Here is a 23,026-nt window from a genome sequence, read left to right as displayed (position 1 = left end):
TATTAATTGCACAATCATAGGTTATTGTCACGAGTCTTGCTCTGAAGGCAGAATTGAGCGATTTCCGCTAGATGGTTGAACCGCAGTATTGTACAAATTACTTGAAAACAACATTTCGCTTTTTGGTCTTAATTTAAGGTTAGGTCTTAATTGGTCTTAATCTTAATTTAAGGTTAGGGCAGTTAGCAGATTTGATGACTTTGTGGCTGTGCCAGCTAGTGACCAATATTTATGCCGAAAAAAAAGCAATCAATCTATAGTATATCATGCCAACAAATTGTTTTATATTGTCCCCATCCAAGGAATATCTATAGTAATGGACACTCTTAGAACAGTTGTGGCTGCTTTGCGTGATGTATTGCTGTATTACCTTCTTGTCCTTCGTGCTTTTGTCTGTGCCCAATAATGTTTGTACCCTTTGCTTCTGCCATGTTGTTATCATGCTGTGTTGCTGCCATGCTATGTCATCTTAGGTCTCTCTTTATGTCGTGTTGTGATTTGTCCTATATTTATATTTAATTTATTTGATTTTTAATCTCTGCCCCATCCCCGTAGCAGGCCTTATCCTTTTGGTAGGCCAACATTGTAAATAAGAATGTGTTTATAACTGACTTGCCAAGAAAAATAAAGGTTAAATTAAATAAAAATAAATAACCAAGGCAAATGACCTGATCTTGGTCAAACAGGAGGTTAACAAACATCAAAGGCAATCTAAGAAAATGTAAAAAATATCAATTTTTATAAAAATGCAATCATGATGACCATCATACAATTACAAAATGCAGTACAAAATATCACACAGGACAGTGAAAACAGTGGAAATTGATGTTTGCATAATGGTCTTGTCAATAAAGCAGTCATAATCCAGGCAAAGTGAGCTGTGACATGGTCCCTCTGGCTCAAACCAAATGGAATATTTCTCTATATGAATGTTGGTACATCCACTTAGCTAGCAGTCCTGATCTCAGAGGTAATTCTTCCTTTAATAAGCACTTTCTGTATTGAAATAGCTAGGGTCTCTCCTCTTTCCTTTCAAAGTGTTTTGATCAGAGTTCATCCTTATTCCGGCTGGGATCATCTATTTGAGGCTCTCGCTGACAGCTACAAAGGGCACTCTGGTCTGAAGGCTGGGGCACCAGCTCCATATCTGGATGTTGTGTCGGCCGGCTTGTCTGACGCTCAGAGTACATCTGTTATGACAGGAAAGAACTTCCTCAGCCGGGTTTCTTATATCAATGATAAGAATGCTACCTTAATATATGAGCCGATTAAGCATTGGCAAGCATAGCATAAAAACAATACCAGGAGGCAATTACCTGTAGCACACTAAAATAGTAACAGTACAGTCTGTTCGGTTGTACCAGCTCTCTTACAATTGCCTGGCCTGCTTTAGCGATTGCCTGTGCTTCAGCATCATTCTCCTGCAGGGAAAATAAAGACATTACTATCTTAAATCAAATATGCACAAAAAAACAGCTAAATCCTAATGGTAAAAAAATGCATTCGCATTGCAAGCAGACAAACATACAAATGGTAGCAATGCATATTGACACACAATGACATACATTCCTTGGCATGTCCTTCCTTAACATGCACTTACTGCTTGGCATACGACGCAAGGCGTTAGAGGGTAGTGTGTACGGCCCAGTACATCACTGGGGCCGAGCTCCCTGCCATCCAGGACCTCTATACCAGGCAGTGTCAGAGGAAGGCCCTAAAAATTGTCAAAGACTCCAGCCACCCAAGTCATATTGTTCTCACTGCTACTGCATGCCAAGCAATACTGATGCACCAAATTTGGAACCAACAGGGCCCTGAACAGCCTCTACTCACCCCAAGCCATAAGACTGCTAAATAGTTAACCAAATAGCTACCCAGACTATCTGCATGACCCCCTTTGCACTAACTCATCACATACGCTGCTACTGCTGCTTATTATCTATCCTGTTGCCTAGTCACTTTACCCCTACCTACAGTGCATTCGGAAAGTATTCATACACCTTGACAATTTCCACATTTTGTTAAGTTACAGCCTTATTCTTAAATGGACATTCAGAGAATTGTCCCAAAGCCATTCCTTCGTTGTCTTGGCTGTGTGCTTAGGGTCATTGTCCTGCTGGAAACTGAACCTTCGCCCCAGTCTGAAGTCCTGAGCACAGTGGAACAGGTTTTTTATCAAGGATCTCTCTGTTCATCTTTCCCTCGATCCTGACTAGTCTCCAAGTCCCTGCCACTGAAAAACATCCCCACAGCATGATGCTGCCACCACCACCATGCTTCACCGTAGGGATGGTGCCTGGCTTCCTCCAGACGTTATGCTTAGCATTCAAGCCAAATAGTTCAATCTTGGGTTCATCAGACCAGAGAATCTTGTTTCTCATGGTCTGAGAATCCTTTAGGTGCCTTTTGGCAAACTCCAAGTAGGCAGTCATGTGCCTTTTATTCAGGAGTGGCTTCAGTCTAGCTACTCTACCATAAAGACCTGATTGATGGAGTGCTGCAGAGATAGTTGTCCTTCTGGAAGGTTCTCCCATCTCCACAGAGGAACTCTAGAACTCTGTCAGAGTGGCCATTGGTTTCTGTTCAGAGTGACCAGACATTTTTTGGTACCCTTCCCCAGATCTGTGCCTCGACACAATCCTGTCTCAAGAGCTCTACGGACAATTCCATCAACCTTTTTTATTTTTTATTTATTTCACCTTTATTTAACCAGTTCTCATTTGCAACTGCGACCTGGCCAAGATAAAGCATAGCAGTGTGAGCAGACAACAAAGAGTTACACATGGAGTAAACAATTAACAAGTCAATAACACAGTAGAAAACAAAAGGGGGAGTCTATATACAATGTGTGCAAAAGGCATGAGGTAGGCAAATAATTAAAATTTTGCAGATTAACACTGGAGTGATGAATGATCAGATGGTCATGTACAGGTAGAGATATTGGTGTGCAAAAGAGCAGAAAAGTAAATAAATAAAAACAGTATGGGGATGAGGTAGGTGAAAAAGGGTGGGCTATTTACCAATAGACTATGTACAGCTGCAGCGATCGGTTAGCTGCTCAGATAGCTGATGTTTGAAGTTGGTGAGGGAGATAAAAGTCTCCAACTTCAGCGATTTTTGCAATTTGTTCCAGTCACAGGCAGCAGAGTACTGAAACCTCATGGCTTTGTTTTTGCTCTGACGTGCAGTGTCAACTGTGGCACCTTATATAGACAGGTGCCTTTCCAAATCATGTCCAATCAATTTAATTTACCACAGGTGGACTCCAATCAAGTTGTAGAAAATCTCAAGGATGATCAATGGAAACAGGATGCGTCTGAGCTCAATTTCGAGTCTCATAGCAAAGGGTCTGAATACGGTATGTTTTTTATTTTCAATACATTTGCAAAAATGTCTCAACTTTTTCGCTTTGTCATTATGGGGTATTGTGTGTAGATTGATGAGGGAAAACATTAATTTAATCAATTTTAGAATAAGGCTGTAAAGTAACAAAATGTGGAAAAAGTGAAGGGGCTGAATACTTTCCAAATGCACTGTATATTGCCAGGTTATCGTTACTCTTTGTGTATTTATTCCTCATGTTATCTTTCTATTATTTTTTCTCTCTGCATTGTTGGGAAGGGCCCGTAAGTAAGCATTTCACTATTAGTCTCTGCATTGTTGGGAAGGGCCCGTAAGTAAGCATTTCACTATTAGTCTCTGCATTGTTGGGAAGGGCCCGTAAGTAAGCATTTCACTATTAGTCTCTGCATTGTTGGGAAGGGCCCGTAAGTAAGCATTTCACTATTAGTCTCTGCATTGTTGGGAAGGGCCCGTAAGTAAGCATTTCACTATTAGTCTCTGCATTGTTGGGAAGGGCCCGTAAGTAAGCATTTCACTATTAGTCTCTGCATTGTTGGGAAGGGCCCATAAGTAAGCATTTCAATATTAGTTTTCCCCATGTTGTTTACGTAACAAGTTACTTTTTTGTTGTTGTTGATTTGACTCTCTCCCTTACCTTAGCCCACTCAATCTTTTGTATGAGGTCAGAGAGACTCCTCTTCACATGGATGTAGTGGGTGCCTGGCTTCAGATGGGTGTAGAAATGCTCATAATATGGTGAGATCTGCTTCAGCACCAAACTGTTCCCCAGCATCAGGTAAGGGAACCTGTAAGCTGCCACTGTACCATCCACATTCACCTGATACTTATACTATAAATGGGAGAGGGAACTCAAGGTGTCACAGTTCTGAATAAATAAATAAAAAATCATCAATGGCTAACATTTCTTTATCTTCTCACTTCTCACACATGTAAAATCAGTTTTTAAATGGGAAACTGCTGGCTTTGGGTGATTGAAGTGTTCAGAATGTTCCCTCACCTTGAAGAAGTCAAAGAATCCAACAAGATTTGCTTTCCCCAGATCCTTCTCCCTTTCCCTGAAAAAGAACCAGCCAGTGATCCCGGCGTCTAGCAGCTCTGGGTTTTTCTTGGACAGAGTGACGAGGTGTAGGCGCTCTTCACGACTGTCCCGGCCACGGAAGAAGGCCTGTTCCGTTTTGTTGGCCCAAGGGGGACCTAGACACCAAGGAAACAGAATAAGGTTATTGTGAGTAATGATGTGTAAGTAAGCAGAATGAGGTTAAGGGATAGTGTATGAGGTTATATGTCTTACCTGTGTTGCCTTGGACTGACAGTAGGTCATTGGAAACGCCCCTCATGGTCTCCAGGGTTGAGTGAGTGATGTCGTAAGTGGGCAGAATGATGTCTCGGGTGTCTGTGGAGCCACACCAGGAGATGATTGGAACAGGCCCAGGATCGTCATCTGCTTTCCTTGTTTCCATTGGCCAGTCTCCCACATTGATGTAAAATTCCACATCAGGCAGCCTCACCTTTCAATTCAAATTCAGAGACAAAGACAGGGGAGCTCAGTTTATGGAGAACAATGAACTAAACAATTATATTGAAAATACAGTATTAGGATAGTTTCAGGCAACGGACAAAGTATCACAAAACAGTTCAGAAAGGAACATGATCATACTTCTTGATGAAAGGACAGAGACCTGCACACACAACCCCCCACAAAGCAATTCTTTACCTTCCTGGCTAGGGATAGTAACATCTCATCAGAGAACATCTTGAAGTCAGTGTATTTTCCCAGCGAGCGACGGTACACCTGGTTGTTGATGACAGCATAGTGAATGAGACCTCCTCTGTTGGAGAACCGCTGGGGAACTTCCTGTAGGAGGCGCTGCAGATCAATGGAGGGGAAGGCATTGAAGTCCCTCTGGATCTGGGGTTCCTCAGCAGGACACTGCATAATGCTCTGCCAGGTGGGAACATCATGCTCTGGGCAGTCGCAGTACTCATGATAGACTGGGCCTGAGTGTATATACAACCAAAGGGATGCATCATGTGGAATCAGTAAGAATAGATCAAATTTACAGCATACTGCCATCTAGTCAAGTGTTTCCTAGCTCCAGTCCCCCCAACAGTACATATTTTTGTTATGGCCCTGGACAAGCACACCTGATTCTACTTGTCAGCTAATCATCAAGCCCGTGGCAAGTTCAATTAGGTGTTTTTGTCTGGGGCTACAATAAAAATGTGTGCTGTTGGGGGTATTGGAGGATACACTGATCTAGCCTATATTATTCATACAGGCATACTCTGATGAGGAGTTCACTTGTCATTTCTGTCAAATGATCACACTAATCTGCTTTCATTGAAATAATCTGTGAGCCATTGACTGATATAGGTACCTTGTAGGGTGTAAGGTGACTTGGCAACGTGACTGTCTCTGTAGAGTACTTCGACCTTCAGTCCCTTGAGGATACTGCCATACAGACGGTACCTCATCAGAAAAGAACCATCTCCTCTGTCCAGGGGGAGGGGGACGTGGATGCGGACATGCTCCTTCTGTGAGAGTGAGACAATCTTCACTCTGAATGAGTCTTTGCCTACATGTAAAGAGAATTAAAATGAGTTAGATGGATCACCTCTAACGGAAACAATAATGTAACCATAAGGTCAATTAGAGATGGAGTAATTTTCAGTCTGCAAAGACTAAGCTAACTAGGGGAATAAAAGGGTTCCCAATCATGGACACTGTTTAAGAGTTTGATTTTGTGCAGCAATAAAACATTAGCTAGGGCAACAAAAACATGTATTTGGAAGATGACAAACTCACCATTATATATGAGACCTCAATTGATATTGGGATAAAATGCCTTGAAAAGGATGGATTGCTAAAAAGTTTCCCAAAAGAGAACTTTGATAAGGGATAGACATCCAACAGATATTAAATAATTGGGTGCGTTCGACCGGATCACTTTTGTCAAGTCAGTGACTATCGTTGGTCACCGCCTTTCAAAGTGTGTTGCAGTCTGCATTCACTGCTTACTTACAAGCCATTAACCAACAATGCAGTTTAAAGAAAAATAAGTGTTCAGTAAAAAATAGATAAGTAAAAAAAAAAAAATGTTAACAAATAATTAATGAGCAGCAGTAAAATAACAGTCGAGAGGGCACCAGTTAGTTGAGGTAATATGTACATGTAGGTTGAGTTAAAGTGACTATGGACTGCATGAACCTTACAAAATCATGAGATCAAAGGTCATGAAGTTGACTTCAAATGTCTGCAGTTGCTCTTCACCAATTTCATCCTGCAGCGATCACCTTCATTGTGGGAGGCGCTATTGTCAAGCAATCATTTGGGTGTTTGTACTTGACCCACGCGAAAGAAACAGAAACCAATTTGCTGCAATTCATGTGTAGCCTACAGTGAATGAGGCTACATGTGATTGAGGCTCTCCCTCACTAATTGATTGCACACATGTGATTTCGGTTTGCGAGTGTGTGATATTGGTGTTGGATAAATGTTTTTTTCGACATAAAGAAAACATTTTTTGGCGCGTTGGGCCAGTGACCGAGAGGTTGCTAGATCGAAGACCAAGGTAAAAATCTGTCTTAAAAATAAGAATTTGCTCTTAACTGACTTGCCTAGTTAAATAAAATATTGATCTGAGCCTTGCTTTGGAAAACCACATTACTTTCGGCTGTCGCAGACGCACCTCCCCCCGACGTCACTCAACTTTCGTCTTCAGTCGGTTGCGCCCATTGGTTTTAGGTAATTCTGCTGTTTATCAACACGTACCTGGAGAGAGGGTGAAGTTTTTCCCAGCTGAGTTGACAGCCTGGATGATGAAATATCGGACGGGCAAAACGACTTTTGGGTCGAGCCCTGGACCCCAAACAAGACATTTTTCAGGACCGACTTCACTAGCTTGACAACACGGAAAGTCACTACAACATGTGGATAATATTAAAACTATACAAACTAACGGAAATAAACTCCGTGTAGGGTTGAGTAGGTTATCTTTACGCGTCATAGTTCATTTCTAAAAGTAGACTAGCAAACTAATATTTATTTTTATGGTACCAATTATGCAGGCAGCATCTCGTCTTCAGAAAAGGGTGGAGATCGGGGGGGTGAAGTTTTGATTTGGCGGAGTGTGATTGGACGATGTATGGACTCGTGGGTATTGAGGAATTTTGATGAAATACGCACAGGAAAAAGCATTTGTTTACACAGACCAATTGTCGATTTGATATTACAGAAGAATACCGTATATTACACGCTTTTAATTAAACAAGATTCGTTTAATGTCACGAACTTTTTTCCAGACTGAATGTACCATGAAAATATCCTCGGTGTAGTCCACTGGGATCCATACTTTAGTTCCGCTTACGCAAAGCAACAATACATAGGCTTAACAATTTTTTGAAATGATTCAATTATTTAAACAAAAATATTAACTGTGCTTATATGTGCAACGCAGGGCTCTACGGTGCGAGCATTTTACTCGTATATACGCCTAAATATCTAGCTGTGCGACCTGGAATTTTTATTTAGGAGCACCAGTGAAACTAGAAAATGTAAGATTCTAGTTTTATTACCTCAAATATTTTTCATTGTGCTCTTCAATTTATTTGTGTTCGCAAAAAAATTTCAGCTTGTAAAAAAGCATAGAGCCCTGCAACAGTAGAGATGTGATTAAGTTGGCTACAATATGGATTCAATTAATGCACATATGTAGTCCCGTTTTAGTCATGTTTTTCAACAATACAGAGGCCTGTAAGAAATGATTTTCACTAAAACGTGAATTGCTAAATAAAAATATTTGCACAATGTTACTCAAAACATCCCCCTTTGCTAGAGTATTGACTCTTCTCCCAATCACCACTGCTCAAGTAGTACTCTCCATCTGTAGTGGTATCTGAGTCATACTCCTCAAAGTCTGACAAACTGAACCTGTGACGTCTGATCAATGATAAGTGAATTTTAAATCTCTGTGGGCAAAATTGATGACTCATTGAACCGTAGAGGCCGGGTCCATGTCAGGCTCTTAGAGCTTAGGATGCAGTCTGTTCTATTCTGGCTAACAGGTTCTCTGGCTCAGTATGCAAGAACAAGCTCTGGAAAGGGTCCTGTGTGTGCGACCAATGTCCCCTGGCCCTCTGATATCCTCCAGACTCCTTAGGTCCCTTGTGGAGGCCATATCAGTTCCTGTGGAGATGCGCCTGTTTTTTGATGTTCGGTTTGAGTAAATGTTGGTGACAGAGATGGAGCGGCCATGTTTCAGGCCCAAATCTGTAGTGGTTGGAGTGCTGTGTGAGTTTAAAACAGCCAGTTGTACTCCTATCTGATCTACTGTCCTTACCTAATGAGCTAAAGAAGGCATCTTCATTCTCCATGTTGAGGCTAACATGATTGGGTCTAGAACTTGGAGATTCAATCTGGGATTCTTTTACAACAGATTGACTACTAAAATAGGGTGAATGTGGATAATGTGTTCTACTTCATTCTTCCTTTGATAGTGATGAGTTTGCATTTTATATTGATATTGTGTTCCTTTCTTTGTCTTGAAAATCTAACTGGGCATTCATGGATGCTATTTTAGTGGTAGGCATTGTCTGCCTATTCCTGCCTCTGTTCTGTAGTCTTAGTTTTAGCACTTATTTGACCTCTGGACCACTGCCCTTCCCTCTCCCTCTATTCTCACGGATGTCACAAGCTCCCTCAAGTGTTGAGGGAACCATTTTCCCCATTCTACCAAGCGACACACTCTTCTCCTCTATACGTTTGCTACTGAATGTTATCCTGAGGTGATTCAGTATCTGATCTACTTTGCGGTTGCTTCTGTATCCAGTGGGCTCTTTTTCAGCTCTCTCAGAGATAGGAGTTGCACCCTGAGTAGGCAGATCCAAGCTATTCTTTCTATTACGAAATGCAAACAAATCCTTTTTTGAAGTCTGCTGTTTAAGCTGACTGATATGATGTATTTCACTATCATTCATTTCTGAACCAATTGCTTTTATTCTTTCTATGACCTAGTGAAACTGGGGAGCTGTGAAGAGGTGTCGGAGTCCGGTGGGAGGACCTGGAGCTAAGGCTGGAGAGAGAATGAGTCGTAATTGCCAGGTTGGGACCTGTGTCATATACACCTGTAAAATATGCATGGTGTTTGAACATTCTTTGGTTATTGGATTGAACAGAAGCATTTGTCTGCAGATTCCTCTGTGGGCTGATGGCTTTTGATAAACCAACTTGGGCTGCTAAGTTATGCTGCTTTGCCAACATGTTGATTCTCTCAGAAGATGACAACCATCTTGTTTTACTGGGTGGCGAGTAGAGGGAGTTATTGTCACCAGCGGTTAAATGTCTATCAAGTGACTTGGCCCTGTTAGAGTGTTTTGGACTCTCAGTTGCTGTAGCTGAGGTGTTCTTATACATGGACAGAGAGTTAAATATCAAAGATGAGCTTAATCTGGTCCTATATTCAGGGTAATGAGACCGTGTGGTATGAAGCATGGTTCTGCTGATGCTCTGGGGTGGAGCACGCTGTAGGTCAGAGGCAGGGAACAAGGTGGGATGACTACTTGAAATGTGCTGTCTCATGGTGACTTAACTCTCTCTGTGGTCAGAGGAGGGAAGGCCGGAGGGGAGGTTGGAGGGCAGGCCTGAGTCTTGAGCCTGGGTCTCTACATGGTGGGCAGTGTGGTGGATCTGCTTGGTCTTAGCAAGGAGAACATTCCTGGCGACTCCACACACCGTGGCCTGATCAAGGACAAATGGCAAGCTGGTGTTATGGCGCAACCAGAGATCTTCTGAAGCGGACTTTTCTGATGGGGCTGCTACATATGTTCAGAGTTGGGCTGTTAGAGTTGGGAATAGATGTTTTCAATTCAGCTGATGGTTGGATGTGTTCTCTCCATTGGATAGATGTACAATCCTCATGCTTCACTGGAGGCTGACTGACTGGTTCTGATGCTGGTCCAGTTAGTCTAGAATTGTCTTGGTCCTCTCTCTAAGTGGTGCTGCAGTGAGCCTGACCTATGGCTATGGAAGAGAACAAGATTGGCATTAACTTTTGGCACATCTGTATGTATTTGCTAGGAAGCCAGCCTCTTTGAGAGATATCTAATCTTATTTCCTGATTAAGTATATATATATATATATCAGACCAAAGATTACAGAAAAAAAATCACAACTGAACTTATATTGCTCCATTTGTATGTACATGGATTACAGAATGGTCAAGTGAACTGTTTGTTTTAGTGTATGTGTCACTACCCACCCAACTGGAAGCCACTGTAGCTGATGTGGGGATCTTAAAGGTCTTAAATCTTAAATCTGTCATTTAGTGAAGAACCAGGGGAGGACTGGAGCCATTAAACAACTGTGGAGTTTGTCTGCTTTCCACCTGTTTCCAGTGGATCTGTGAACCTCTTCCCTGTTATACCCTCCGAGAAGGCAGCAGGTTCAATCACCTGTAAATCATAGAGTTATGTATGCAAGTCATGTCTATTTTTAGACATTACCTTCTTTCTGGTGCAAACATACAATAAAATCCAAACACGAGTTCAGCCATGAATGCGAGTTCAGCCATGTAAAGCGTTAACGGCGCCAGGAAGAGAAAATAATATTCATTTTATATTTAACTAGGCAAGTCAGTTAAGAACAAATTCTTATTTACAAAAGGCAAAAGGCCTCCTGCGGGGTCAGGGGCTAGGATTAAAAACAAACAAATATAGGACAAAACACACATCACGACAAGAGAGACAACACTACATAAAGAGAGACCTAAGACAACAAAATAGCATGGCAGCAACACATGACAACACAGCATGGTAGCAACACAGCATGGTAGCAACACAACATGGCAGCAGCACAAAACATGGTGCAAACTTTATTGGGCACAAACACCAGCACAAAGGACAAGAAGGTAGAGACTAGAGGTCAACCGATTATGATTATTCAACGCCAATAAAGATTATTGTAGGACCCCAAAAAAAACGATACCGATTAATCGACAGATTTATATATATATCTATATTTGTAATAAATTACACTTACAACAATACTGAATGAACACACTATTTTAACTTCATATAATGCATAAATACAATGAATTTAGTCTCAAATAATCAAACATGTTCAATTTGGCTTAAATAATGTAAAAACACAGTGTTGGAGAAGCAAGTAAAAGTGCAGCATGTGCCATGTAAAAAAAAGCTAACATTTAAGTTCCTTGCTCGGTCGCAGTTGCAAATGAGAACTTGTTGTCAACTAGCCTACCTGGTTAAATAAAGTTGAAAGAATAAAGAAAAAATTGCTCAGAACATGAGAAGCTGGTGGTTCCTTTTAACATGAGTCCTCAATATTCCCAGTTAAGAAGTTTTAGGTTGTAATTATTATAGGAATTATAGGACTATTTCTCTCTATCATTTGTATTTCATATACCTTTGACGATTGGATGTTCTTATAGGCACTTTAGTATTGCCAGCCTAATCTCGGGAGTTGATAGGCTTGAAGTCGTAAACAGCGCTGTTCCTCAAGCATTGCTAAGAGCTGCTGTTTGATTGAATGCTTACGAGCCTGCTGCTGCCTACCATCGCTCAGTCAGACTGCTCTATCAAATCATATACTTAATTATAATATAATAAACACACAGAAATACAAGCCTTTGGTCATTAATATGGTCAAATCCGGAAACTATCATTTCGAAAACAAAAAGTGTTTATTCTTTCAGTGAAATACGGAACCGTTCTGTATTTTATCGAACGGTGGCAACCTTAAGTCTAAATATTACTGTTACATTGCACAACCTTCAATGTTATGTCATAATTATGTAAAATTCAGGCAAATTAATTACAGTCTTTGTTAGGAATAAATGGCCTTTCAACAGTTCGCAATGAGCCAGGTAGCCCAAACTGTTGCATATACCCTGACTCTGCTTGCACTGAACGCAAGTGACGTGACACAATTACCCTAGTTATTATTGACATGAATTAACATGAATTTCTTTCAATTACCTATGCAGGTTTAAAAATATATACTTGTGTATTCATTTAAAAAAGGCATTGATGTTTATGGTTAGGTACATTATTGCAACGATTGTGCTTTTTTTGCGAATGCGCTTTTGTTAAATCATCAACCTGTTTGGCGAAGCTGAAGTAGGCTGTGGTTCGATGATAAATTAACAGGCACCGCATTGATTATATACAACGCAGAACAATCTAGTTAACCTAGTAATATCATCAACCATATGTATAACTAGTGATTATGTGAAGACGGCCGAATGGTAAAGAACATCTATCCACTCGAGAGCACCCTCACCTGCCGATCTATAAATTACGTCTCCATAATCTAGCATGGGTAGGATGGTCATCTGAATCAGGGTTAGTTTGGCAGCTGGGGTGAAAGAGTGATTACGATAGAGGAAACCAAGTCTAGATTTAACCATAGCCTGCAGCTTTGATATGTGCTGAGAGAAGGACAGTGTACCATCTAGCCATACTGCCAAGTACTTGTATGAGGTGACTACCTCAAGCTCTAAACCCTCAGAGGTAGTAATCACACCGGTGGGGAGAGGGGCATTCTTCTTACTAAACCACATGACCTTTGTTTTGGAGGTGTACAGAACAAGGTAAAGGGCTGTCGTGTCTTTGGCTATCCCGGATTAAGTGATATGACATGCTATTCTATAAAATCCTTTCTCCGTAATTAATATTACCTGATTGAGCTAACCTTGTAAATGTAATTAACTAGAGTCGGGGCACCACAAAATAATATTTATAGAGCTGTTATCTTCCGAATAAACTCTTAAAGACCTAGTAATATTTTACATCAATAGCAATCAATATTAATCGTCACCTTAATTCAGTTTCATCTGAAAGTTGTAAATACCTGGTTATCTTCACAAACACTGGCTCAGCAATACAAAATTGGGTTTAATTATTTATTTACTAAATACCTAACTAATCACACAGAATTACACATACACATAATTAATCATAACTTGATTACAAATTATGTCATAAAGGAAAACGTCCCTAACGGGCGGAACAGATATGACAGCCTGTTACACAAAAGAAAAGGGCTGGGTTTGAGTGAAAGAGTTAATGCTGAATTGTAATTATTTTGCCTCTCTGGCCTATTTATTGCCTTAACTCCATACTCTTCTACATTTGCACACACTGTACATATATTTTTCTATTGTGTTATTGACTGTACGTTTGTTTATGTGTAATCTGTGTTGTTGTTTTTGTCACACTGCTTTGCTTTATCTTGGCCAGGTCGCAGATGTAAATGAGAACGTGTTCTCATCTGGCCTACCTGGTTAAAATAAAGGTGAAATAAAAAAATACAAAAATGATGTTCATTGACTATAGTTCAGCACTCAACACCATAGTACCCTCCAAGCTCCTCATTAAGCTTGAGGCCCTGGGTCTCAACCCCGCCCTGTGCAACTGGGTCCTGGACTTCCTGACGGGCCACCCCCAGGTTGTGAAGGTAGGAAACAACATCTCCACTTCGCTGTCCCTCAACACTGGGGCCCCACAAGGGTGTGTGCTCAGCCCCCTCCTGTACTCCCTGTTCACCCATGACTACGTGGCCATGCACGCCTCCAACTCAGTCATCAAGTTTGCAGTCGACACAACAGTAGTAGGCTTTATCAACAATGCTGAGACAGCCTACAGGGAGGAGGTGAGGGCACTCAGAGTGTGGGGTCAGGAAACAACCTCTCACTCAACATCAGCAAAACAAAGGAGATGACTTCAGGAAACAGCAGAGTGAGCACCCTCATATCCACATCAACGGGACAGCAGTGGAGAAGGAGAAAAGTTCCTCGGCATACACATCACGGACAAACTGAAATGGTCCACCCACACAGACAGTGTGGTGAAAAAGGCGCAACAGCGCCTCTTCAACCTCAGGAGGCTGAATAAATTTGGCTTGTCACCTAAAACCCTCACAAACTTTTACAGATGTACAATTGAGAGCATCCTGTCGGGTTGTATAACCGCCTGGTACGGCAATTGCACCGCCCACAACTGCAAGGCTCTCCAGAGGTTGGTGTGGTCTGCACAACGCATCACCGGGGGCAAACTACCTGCCCTTCAGGACACCTACAGCACACGATATCACAGGAAGTCCAAAAAGATAATCAAGGACAACAACCACCCAAGCCACTGCCTGTTCACCTCGCTACCATCCAGAAGGCGAGGTCTGTACAGGTGCATCAAAGCTGGGACCAAGAGACTGAAAAACAGCTTTTATCTCAAGGCCATCAGACTGCTAAACAGCAATCACTAACTCAGAGAGGCTGCTGCCTACATTGAGACCTGATCACTAGTCATACAATGCACTCTAAATAATGCCACTTTAATAATGTTTACATATCTTACATTACTCATATCACGTGTGTGTGTGTGTATACTGTATTTTATACCATCTATTGCACCTTGTCTATGCCGTTCGGCCATCGCTCATCCATATACTTACATGAACACATTCTCATTCACCCCTTTAGATTTGTGTGTATTAGGTAGTTCTTGGGGAATTGTTAGATTACTTGTTAGATATTACTGCACTGTCGGAACTAGAAGCACAAGTATTTCGCTACACTCGCATTAACATCTGCTAACCATGTGTATGTGACAAATACAATTTGATTGTATTTGATTTATGGGCTGCCAGAGAGTGAGATGCCGCATTTGCCAACGTTACAACGTAAACCCTCGTAAAAAAATAAAAAAAATGAAAGAAATTTGATTCTTGCGATATATCCATTTTGGTATATCGCACAAAAATGAGATATCGCCCAGCCCTAATATGATGATGTGATAGTTGGTGTGAACTAAAGGCTAGAGCTGCTGCTTTCAAGGAGAGGGACTAACCTGGAAGATAAGAACTCCCGCTATGCCCTCCGACGAACCATCAAACAGGCAAAGCAACAATACAGAACTAAGATCGAATCGTACTACACCGGCTCTGACACTCGTCGGATGTGGCAGGCCTTGCAAACCATTACAGACTACAAAGGGAAGCACAGCCTAGAGCTGGCCAGTGACACGAGTCTACCAGATGAGCTAAACTACTTCTATGTTTGCTTCGAGGCAAATAACACTGAAACATCGATGAGATCACCAGCTGTTCCGGAAGACTGTGATCCTGCTCTCCGCAGCCGATGTGAGTCAGACCTTTAAACAGGTCAACATTCACAAGGCCACAGGGCCAGAATGATTACCAGGATATGTACTGCGAGCGTGCACTGACCAACTGGCAAGTGTCTTCACTGACATTTTCAACTTCTCCCTGTCCGAGTCTGTAATACCAACATGTTTCAAGCAGACCACCATAGTGCCTTTGCCCAAGAACACTAAGGTAACCTTCCTAAATGACTACCAAACCATAGCACTCATGTCCGTAGCCATGAAGTGCTTTGAAAGGCTAGTCATGTCTCACATCAACACCACGAAACCCTAGACCCACTTCAATTTGCATACCGCCCCAACAGATCCACAGATAATAGTCTCTATTGCACTCCACACTGCCCTTTCCCACCTGGACAAGAGGAACACCTGTGTGAGAATGCTATTCATTGACTACAGCTCAGCGTTCAACACCATAGTATCCTCAAAGCTCATCATTAAGCTAAGGATCCTGGAACTAAACACCTCCCTCTGCAACTGAATCATGGACTTCCTGACGGGCCGCCCCAGGTGGTAAGGGTAGGTAGCACCACATCCGCCATGCTGATCCTCAACACAGGGGCCCGTCAGGGTGTGTGCTCAGTCCCCTCCTGTACTCCCTGTTCACTCATGACTGCATGGCCAGGCACGACTCCAACACCATCATTAGTTGTTTGCCGATGACACAACAGCCTGATCACCGACAACAACAAGACAGCCTATAGGGAAGAGGTCAGAGACCTGACTGTGTGCTGCCAGGACAACAACCTCTCCCTCAACATGATCAAGACAAAGGAGATGATTGTGGACTACAGGAAAAAGAGGACCGGGCACGCCCCCATTCTCATCGACGGGGCTGAGTTGGAGTACGGGATGCTGGCCTTCTAGGCAGAGTTGCAAAGAAAAAGCCATATCTCAGACTGGCCAATAAAAATAAATATTAAGATGGGCAAAAGAAAACAGACACTGGATAGAGGATTTCTGCCTAGAAGGCCAGCATCCCGGAGTCGCCTCTTCACTGTTGACATTGAGACTGGTGTTTTGCAGGTACTATTTAATGAAGCTGCCAGTTGAGGAACTATGAGGCGTCTGTTTCTCAAACTAGACACTCTAATGTACTTGTCCTCTTGCTCAGTTGTGCATTGGGGCCTCCCACTCCTCTTTCTATTCTGGTTAGAGACAGTTTGCGCTGTTCTGTGAAGGGATTAGTACACAACATTGTATGAGATCTTCAGTTTCTTGGCAATTTCTCGCATGGATTAGCCTTCATTTCTCAGAACAAGAATAGACTGACGAGTTTCAGAAGAAAGGTCTTTGTTTCTGGACATTTTGAGGCTGTAATCGAGCCTACAAATGCTGATGCTCCAGATACTCAACTAGTCTAAAGAAGGCCAGTTTTATTGCTTCTTTAATCAGAACAACAGTTTTCAGCTCTGATAACATAATTGAAAAAGGGGTTTCCAATGATCAATTAGCCTTTTAAAATTATAAACTTGGATTAGCTAACACAACGTGCCATTGGAACACAGGAGTGGTTGTTGCTGATAATGGGTCTCTGTATGCCTATGTAAAATCAGCAGTTTCCAGCTACAATAATCATTTACAACATTAAATGTCTACACTGTATTTCTGTTCAGTTTTATGTTATTTTAATGGACAAACAATTTGCTTTTCTTTCAAAAACAAGGACATTTCTAAGTGACCCCAAACTTTTGAACTGTAGTGTACGTACCAATCTCATAACTTAACAACTCCTAATAAATCAATATTTAAGTTCAACATTAAAACTCACAAGCTGCTGAGTTTACTCAAGCATGTGTTCATAGGTGTGGAAACCTGTTAAGGTTACACACAGCTGTTAAATAGACTCCCTGAAGGTGTGCAATATGGGAACTTTGGCGCAGTGCGTGAGCAATACTTTATAGGAAGATATATATATACTTTTACAGTATTCTTATACAGTATATGCCCAAAGGTAAGAAGAACTCCCAGGCACTGGCTACTACAACTCTACTGATTGCCATTATGCTGTATACAGCGCTGTTCAACTCCGGTCCTGGAGGGCTGAATCACTTCTGGTTTTCATCCTCTCCTTCTAATCAGGGACTAATTCACCTCTTTGGTGAGCCCCTCCTATGCGTGCACCTCCTTGGTGAGCCCCTCTTCTGCGTGCACCTCCTTGGTGAGCCCCTCCTCTGCGTGCACCTCCTTGGTGAGCCCCTCCTCTGCGTGCACCTCCTTGGTGAGCCCCTCCTCTGCGTGCACCTCCTTGGTGAGCCCCTCCTCTGCGTGCACCTCCTTGGTGAGCCCCTCCTCTGCGTGCACCTCCTTGGTGAGGTCTTCTGAAAACTCACATTTTTTCTCCTCCACATGCTTTGCCTCAGTACTCTTGTCTTTGCAGCTTGGTTCTGCAGATAAGGGTATATTGCTATCTCTAGGGGATGGGAATAAAACATGCATTAGAATATCACGTACCCTAATTTCATACTCTGAAGGCTGTTGTACAGTGTATTTAAAAATGTATAAATAACTTTAATCTGCATGTTTCCACCATGTTTTGTAAGTGAGCTAGCTACTTAATTGTGACAAACCCATTGTTGTGACAAACCCATTGTTGTGGCTGTGGCTCTTGTCTTTTCCTCCTGGGTCTCTGCTGCCCCTGATAGGGACCATGAGGCTGAACATGGAGCTGAGACGGCCTCGCAGAGTTGTATTTCTTCCGCTCTGCTCATCCTTCCCTTTTATTGGCGACTTCTCCGACTTTGGTTCTCTGAAGAATTGACAGAATTGGTTGAAATATAATTTGGGAGAAGCAGCACTGAATGCTGAGAACTACGATAGCCAAAACTATAAAGAATAGGACTGCATTGACCTGAACCCTTATGAGTAGCAGCAATATCTACAGCTAGGTCACCAGTAGTGACCTACTCATACTCTTGTTGCAGCAGTAGCAGATCTGATTCCACTTCTATGTGTCTTAATCTTTACATTGCTCTGGCCTCTTAAAAGTCATTTCTTGTCCTAAGGGCAATTTCTAAGGCCATGGTTCACCATACAGTTCTTGTAAACAATTACATGTAATGCATCATAGTGATGATTCTCCCTAACCTCAGTCTAGCCAGTCATAGACAGAGCAAATTAACAATAAGTGCATACACTGAGTATACAAAACAATAAGAACACCTGCTCTTTCATTACATAGACTGACCTGGGGGGGGGGGGGGGGGGGACTAAATATTAGGAAGGTGTTCCTAATGTTTGGTATACTCACTGTATACAGATCATTATATGGAAAGAGTAATGTTATGAGACATCTATTACATTATGAGGAAACATTTAAACCAATGCAACATGTAAAACACTATACAGGTTTCTGTGCCTCTGGGAATGGAAGTTTCCTCCATCCCAGGTAGGAATACAAGTATTTTTATTCACTGTGGTGTGTGAAGAAAAGCTCTGTGTCCCTTCCCACAGGCAGAACTGAAACTCTATAGCATTGTGTTCTGCCATCCATGTATGAGTGTGTGTATACAGTATATCTGGTGGTCTGTACTCGCCTGTGTTAGTGCTGTGTGGTGACAGGAATGGGTAGACACTAGAGGTCAACCGATTAATCGGAATGGAGACCGATTTTTGGACACCGATTTGGCCGATTTATTTAACTCGGCAAGTCAGTTAAAGAACACATTCTGATTTTCAATGACGGCCTAGGAACGGTGGGTTAACTGTCTCGTTCAGGGGCAGAACGACAGATAATTCAAAAGCCATTGTGGTGAGTGTGAAACAGCCAAATTATCGCCAACATTATCTTCAAAACATAATATGCAACATACTGCCTTCTGTGTCATAATTTTACAAAGCCATGGGAAGTCTAATTTGTATTTCAGGCACAGCCCCTAAATGTGTGCATTAGCCACAACCTTATTCAAAATCATTGATTGATTTAGTAATCAAGACTGCAAAATATCCTAATTCAGGACTGAATGTTCTGCTTCCCTGAAGCCTGTAATCCCAGTGCCAGGGGAGCCGTCTGGTCTGGAAGAGCCAGTCAGTGAACGGAGAGACCAGGGTGTACTCACAAGGGTGCTGGGTCTGCACCCAGCGGCCATCCTCCTCACACATGAGAAGATCTCCAGAGTACCCCTTAAACAACAGGAAGACAAAGTCGGTGGACATCATTGTCACACACTACATGGATACTACTAACAGTAATTTAATGGCATTGTGTACTGATGGCATGCATTGGACATCACACAAATACCCACACTTTACTATCTCGTACTGGCCTGGGACAGCACCATTTCTAAAATATTTCCTGGTGTAGTTATTTCACAGAAATGTAGTGGTCTACAGCCAATAACATGCTATAGCGTGTCCAGGTCTCTCTTGAAGAAGAGATTTTTATCTCAACGAGACTAACCTGGTTAAATTAAATAAAAATAAAAAACTGCCCACAGAGGGATAAAACCATTGTTAATCCATGTACATGGCCCCATCCTGGTTGTGAGGACCAGCTCACCAGGGTCAGCACTCCCTGCTGCAACACATTACCTACTGCCTGGAGGGAATATCAACATTTACAGACAAATGCATCAACCACATCCTCAGATGAACCTGTTCATTGTAAGCTGAACTAACTTGTTGAGTGACACCAGTCCTCACCTTGGTCCCCAGCCTGCAATCAAATACTTCCTCCAAGCCTCAAACTGCTGGTCACTTCCTGGCAGACAGATGGGTTGAATATAATCTGTGAAAGCAGAGTCCGTATGAAGATGATATCATGTGTGTTTGAATCGGTGTGTATATGTGAGGAACATCTACTTAATAATCCTCGTTATATGAACGAAACATGACATGGCCGCTTGTGCTCACTGCCAACCTGACATAAGGCCAAAACTGCCTCCCAGTTGGAAAGATTAATATTTATCCTGCAGGATAAGAAGATGATCATCAATGTTGACTAGAAAAACAATGTTAGAGCTACACTATATGACCAAAAGTATGTGGACACCTGCTCGTCGAACGTCTCATTCCAAAATCATGGACATTAATATGGAGTTGGTCCCCCCTTTAACAGCTTCTACTCTTCTGGGAAGGCTTTCCACTAGATGTTGGAACATTGCTGCTGGAACTTGCTTCCATTCAGCCACGAGCATTAGTGAGGTCGAGCACTGATGTTGGGCGATTAGGCCTGGCTTGCACTCGGAGTTCCAATTCATCCCAAAGGTATTTGATGGGGTTGAGGTCAGGGCTCTGTGCAGGCCAGTCAAGTTCTTCCACAGCGATTTTGACAAACCATTTCTGTATGGACCTCGTTTTGTGCACAGGGGCATTGTCATGCTGAAACAAGAAAGGGTCTTCCCCAAACCGTTGCCACAAAATTGGAAGGACAGAATAATCTAGAATGTCATTGTATGCTGTAGCATTAAGATTTCCCTTCACTGGAACTAAGGTTGGCAGACTGGGGAGTGTATGGGCGCTTGGTCTGCGTTTCTCTTTGCTTTTGGGTTCCTCTAGTTTGAGTAATTTCCTCATCAATTTGTCTTTGTGCTCAATAAAAGTGTGAGTTGATAGACAGCAACAATTAGGCAAACATTATCTAAGCAAGGCAATAATATGAGACACCAGTTTAACATATCCATGTAAACATTAGAGACAGACAGACAATCAGCCAGGCAGACATGTGAGAGAGAACTGATGTCACATACAGTAAGTTACAGACAGAACAAAACCTACCACTTGTTTCAATCACTTTGACAGGAGAACTCTCGTCCTCCCACACATCATCCACTATTTCCCCCAGGTTGAACACCTTTTATGAGTTAAAAAAAAAATGCGTACAATATAACATTTGGGTGGCTCCTCCTGCCACTCTATTAGCACCTACTTATCTGTAGGTTCAACATCGAGAAATCATTACAATGGGGTCAATAGGGATATATATGCCTTACTGACCCCATTGACGGCTATGTAAACGTTATTGATAGCTTTGAAAACCCCTTTAGCTTTAGTGTAATGTTAGCTAACTTTAGATAACCATGGCCTCCAACTAAGCTACTGTTATATGACTTAATCTAGCTACTGTAAAGTTAAGTTGTTTATGTCAGATAGCTAGATAGCTAACATTAGCTACATTAGCTAACCTTAACATTATTTTCTAACTTAGTGGATAGTTAACTTAGCTAGCTAGTTGGATATGTGGTTAGTTATTCAGTAAGACAGACTAATTACCTACAGTTTAATAGCTAGCTAGTGTAAATGTGACCGCTGGAAGAAATATGTACATTCCCTGTCTTGCTCTCCGGTCTTTCTCACTCTCGTGTCCGCTCTAACTACACCAGTTTAAACCAATCACGTACAGATGGTTCTCCAGGAGGCATCCCAGGACTACCTGGACATGGGGGATGTGGTCCTCCAAGGTGGCTGAGTAGATCAGGGTGTTGTCGATATACACGACCACCTGGCACCCAAGTATGTCCTGAAACACCTCGGTCACGAATATCTGAAACACAGATGTAGTATTGGCTAAACCTTAAGGCATCACCGAGTACTCGTAGTGCCCAGACACCCTACTAAAGGCCGTCTTCCATTCATCACACTCCCGGATGTGGATCAGATTGTAGGCACTCCGCAGGTCCAGCTTGGTAAATAACTGGGACCCGTGGAGCTGTTCAATGGCGCCCGGCCCCAACGGGAGGGGGTAGCGGTACTTGGTGGTGATGGCATTGAGACCTCTGTAGTCAATACACGGATGAATACACCCCTCCTTCTTGGCCACAAAGAAGAAACCAGCCACCGCTGGGGAGGTCGATGGGCGAATGAAACCATGTTGGAGAGCCTCCTGGTTGTAGTCCTCCATTGCCTTGGTTTCAGCCACCGATAGAGTGCAGATGCGACTGCGCGGAGTCACAGAGTCTGTTAGCAGGTCGATGGCTCAGTCCCAGGGGCGATGAGGAGGGAGACAGGGGGGCGAGTCTTGGAGAAAACCTCCGGGATGTCAGCCTGGAGGAGCAACCACAGGACTCTCAACTGACGTGAAACCACAAATGGGTGCCCAGGCCGTAATCTCCATCCTCGGCCAGGAGATGGTGGGGTCGTGGAGTTGGAACCATGGGAGGACGAGGACGACTTTGTGTACAGGTACCTGGATGATAAGGAAGGGGAGGCTTTCTTGGTGCAGGGGCCCCACGGTGATGGTAGATGTTTTTGTGTGACTGTGCCAGATCCCAGTGGTCGGTTATCCAGAACTTGAACCGGAAATGGAGAGGAGAGCGGGTATGATGTTATGTTCAGGGAGGAGGCAAAGGCCTGGTCAATACAATTCCCTGTGGCTCCTGAGTCCATTAGAGCTGTGGAAACAACACAGCTAGGGAAATCGGTACTACGAAGGGTTTGGTGGAGAGTGAAGATGATGGAATACTCACACCTACCCCAGGAGACGGATGATCACAGGACCGCCCCCTGCTCTAGTGACTCTCGGGTTAGAACGTTGCAGAAACCATTGAAA

General features: G+C 42.6%; 2 protein-coding genes across 3 annotated transcripts in view; one reads left to right on the top strand and one right to left on the bottom strand.

Moving 5' to 3' along the window:
• Window positions 1-715: 715 nt before the first annotated feature.
• Window positions 716-7,685, bottom strand: LOC109873731 (protein O-glucosyltransferase 3). 2 transcript variants are annotated; one of them, XM_031809423.1, is made up of 9 exons: window positions 6,577-6,745; window positions 6,170-6,227; window positions 5,742-5,939; window positions 5,078-5,361; window positions 4,655-4,871; window positions 4,361-4,557; window positions 3,998-4,192; window positions 1,317-1,421; window positions 716-1,190 (listed from the first exon to the last, which is right to left on the bottom strand). In XM_031809423.1, the coding sequence occupies exons 3-9, from the start codon at window positions 5,836-5,838 to the stop codon at window positions 1,047-1,049; spliced, it is 1,239 nt and encodes a 412-aa protein (XP_031665283.1). In that variant the 5' UTR covers window positions 5,839-5,939; window positions 6,170-6,227; window positions 6,577-6,745; the 3' UTR covers window positions 716-1,046. The 2 variants fall into 2 exon arrangements, with proteins under 2 accessions (XP_031665283.1, XP_020321017.2); XM_020465428.2 differs by lacking the exons at window positions 6,170-6,227; window positions 6,577-6,745 and adding an exon at window positions 7,136-7,685.
• The window catches only part of LOC109873732 (lipase member H), a 47,156-nt gene continuing 30,947 nt past the window's right edge, over window positions 6,818-23,026 (top strand). Inside the window, exons 1-2 of the mRNA XM_020465429.2 lie at window positions 6,818-6,935; window positions 9,377-9,463. The gene's annotated coding sequence lies outside the window, so the exon portion shown is untranslated. The remainder of the gene's footprint in view (window positions 6,936-9,376; window positions 9,464-23,026) is intronic.

Source organism: Oncorhynchus kisutch, linkage group LG29, assembly GCF_002021735.2.
Source record: "Oncorhynchus kisutch isolate 150728-3 linkage group LG29, Okis_V2, whole genome shotgun sequence".
Taxonomy (NCBI): domain Eukaryota; kingdom Metazoa; phylum Chordata; class Actinopteri; order Salmoniformes; family Salmonidae; genus Oncorhynchus; species Oncorhynchus kisutch.
Note: the sequence above shows the minus strand (reverse complement) of the source record. Positions and strands in the feature narration are given on the sequence as shown.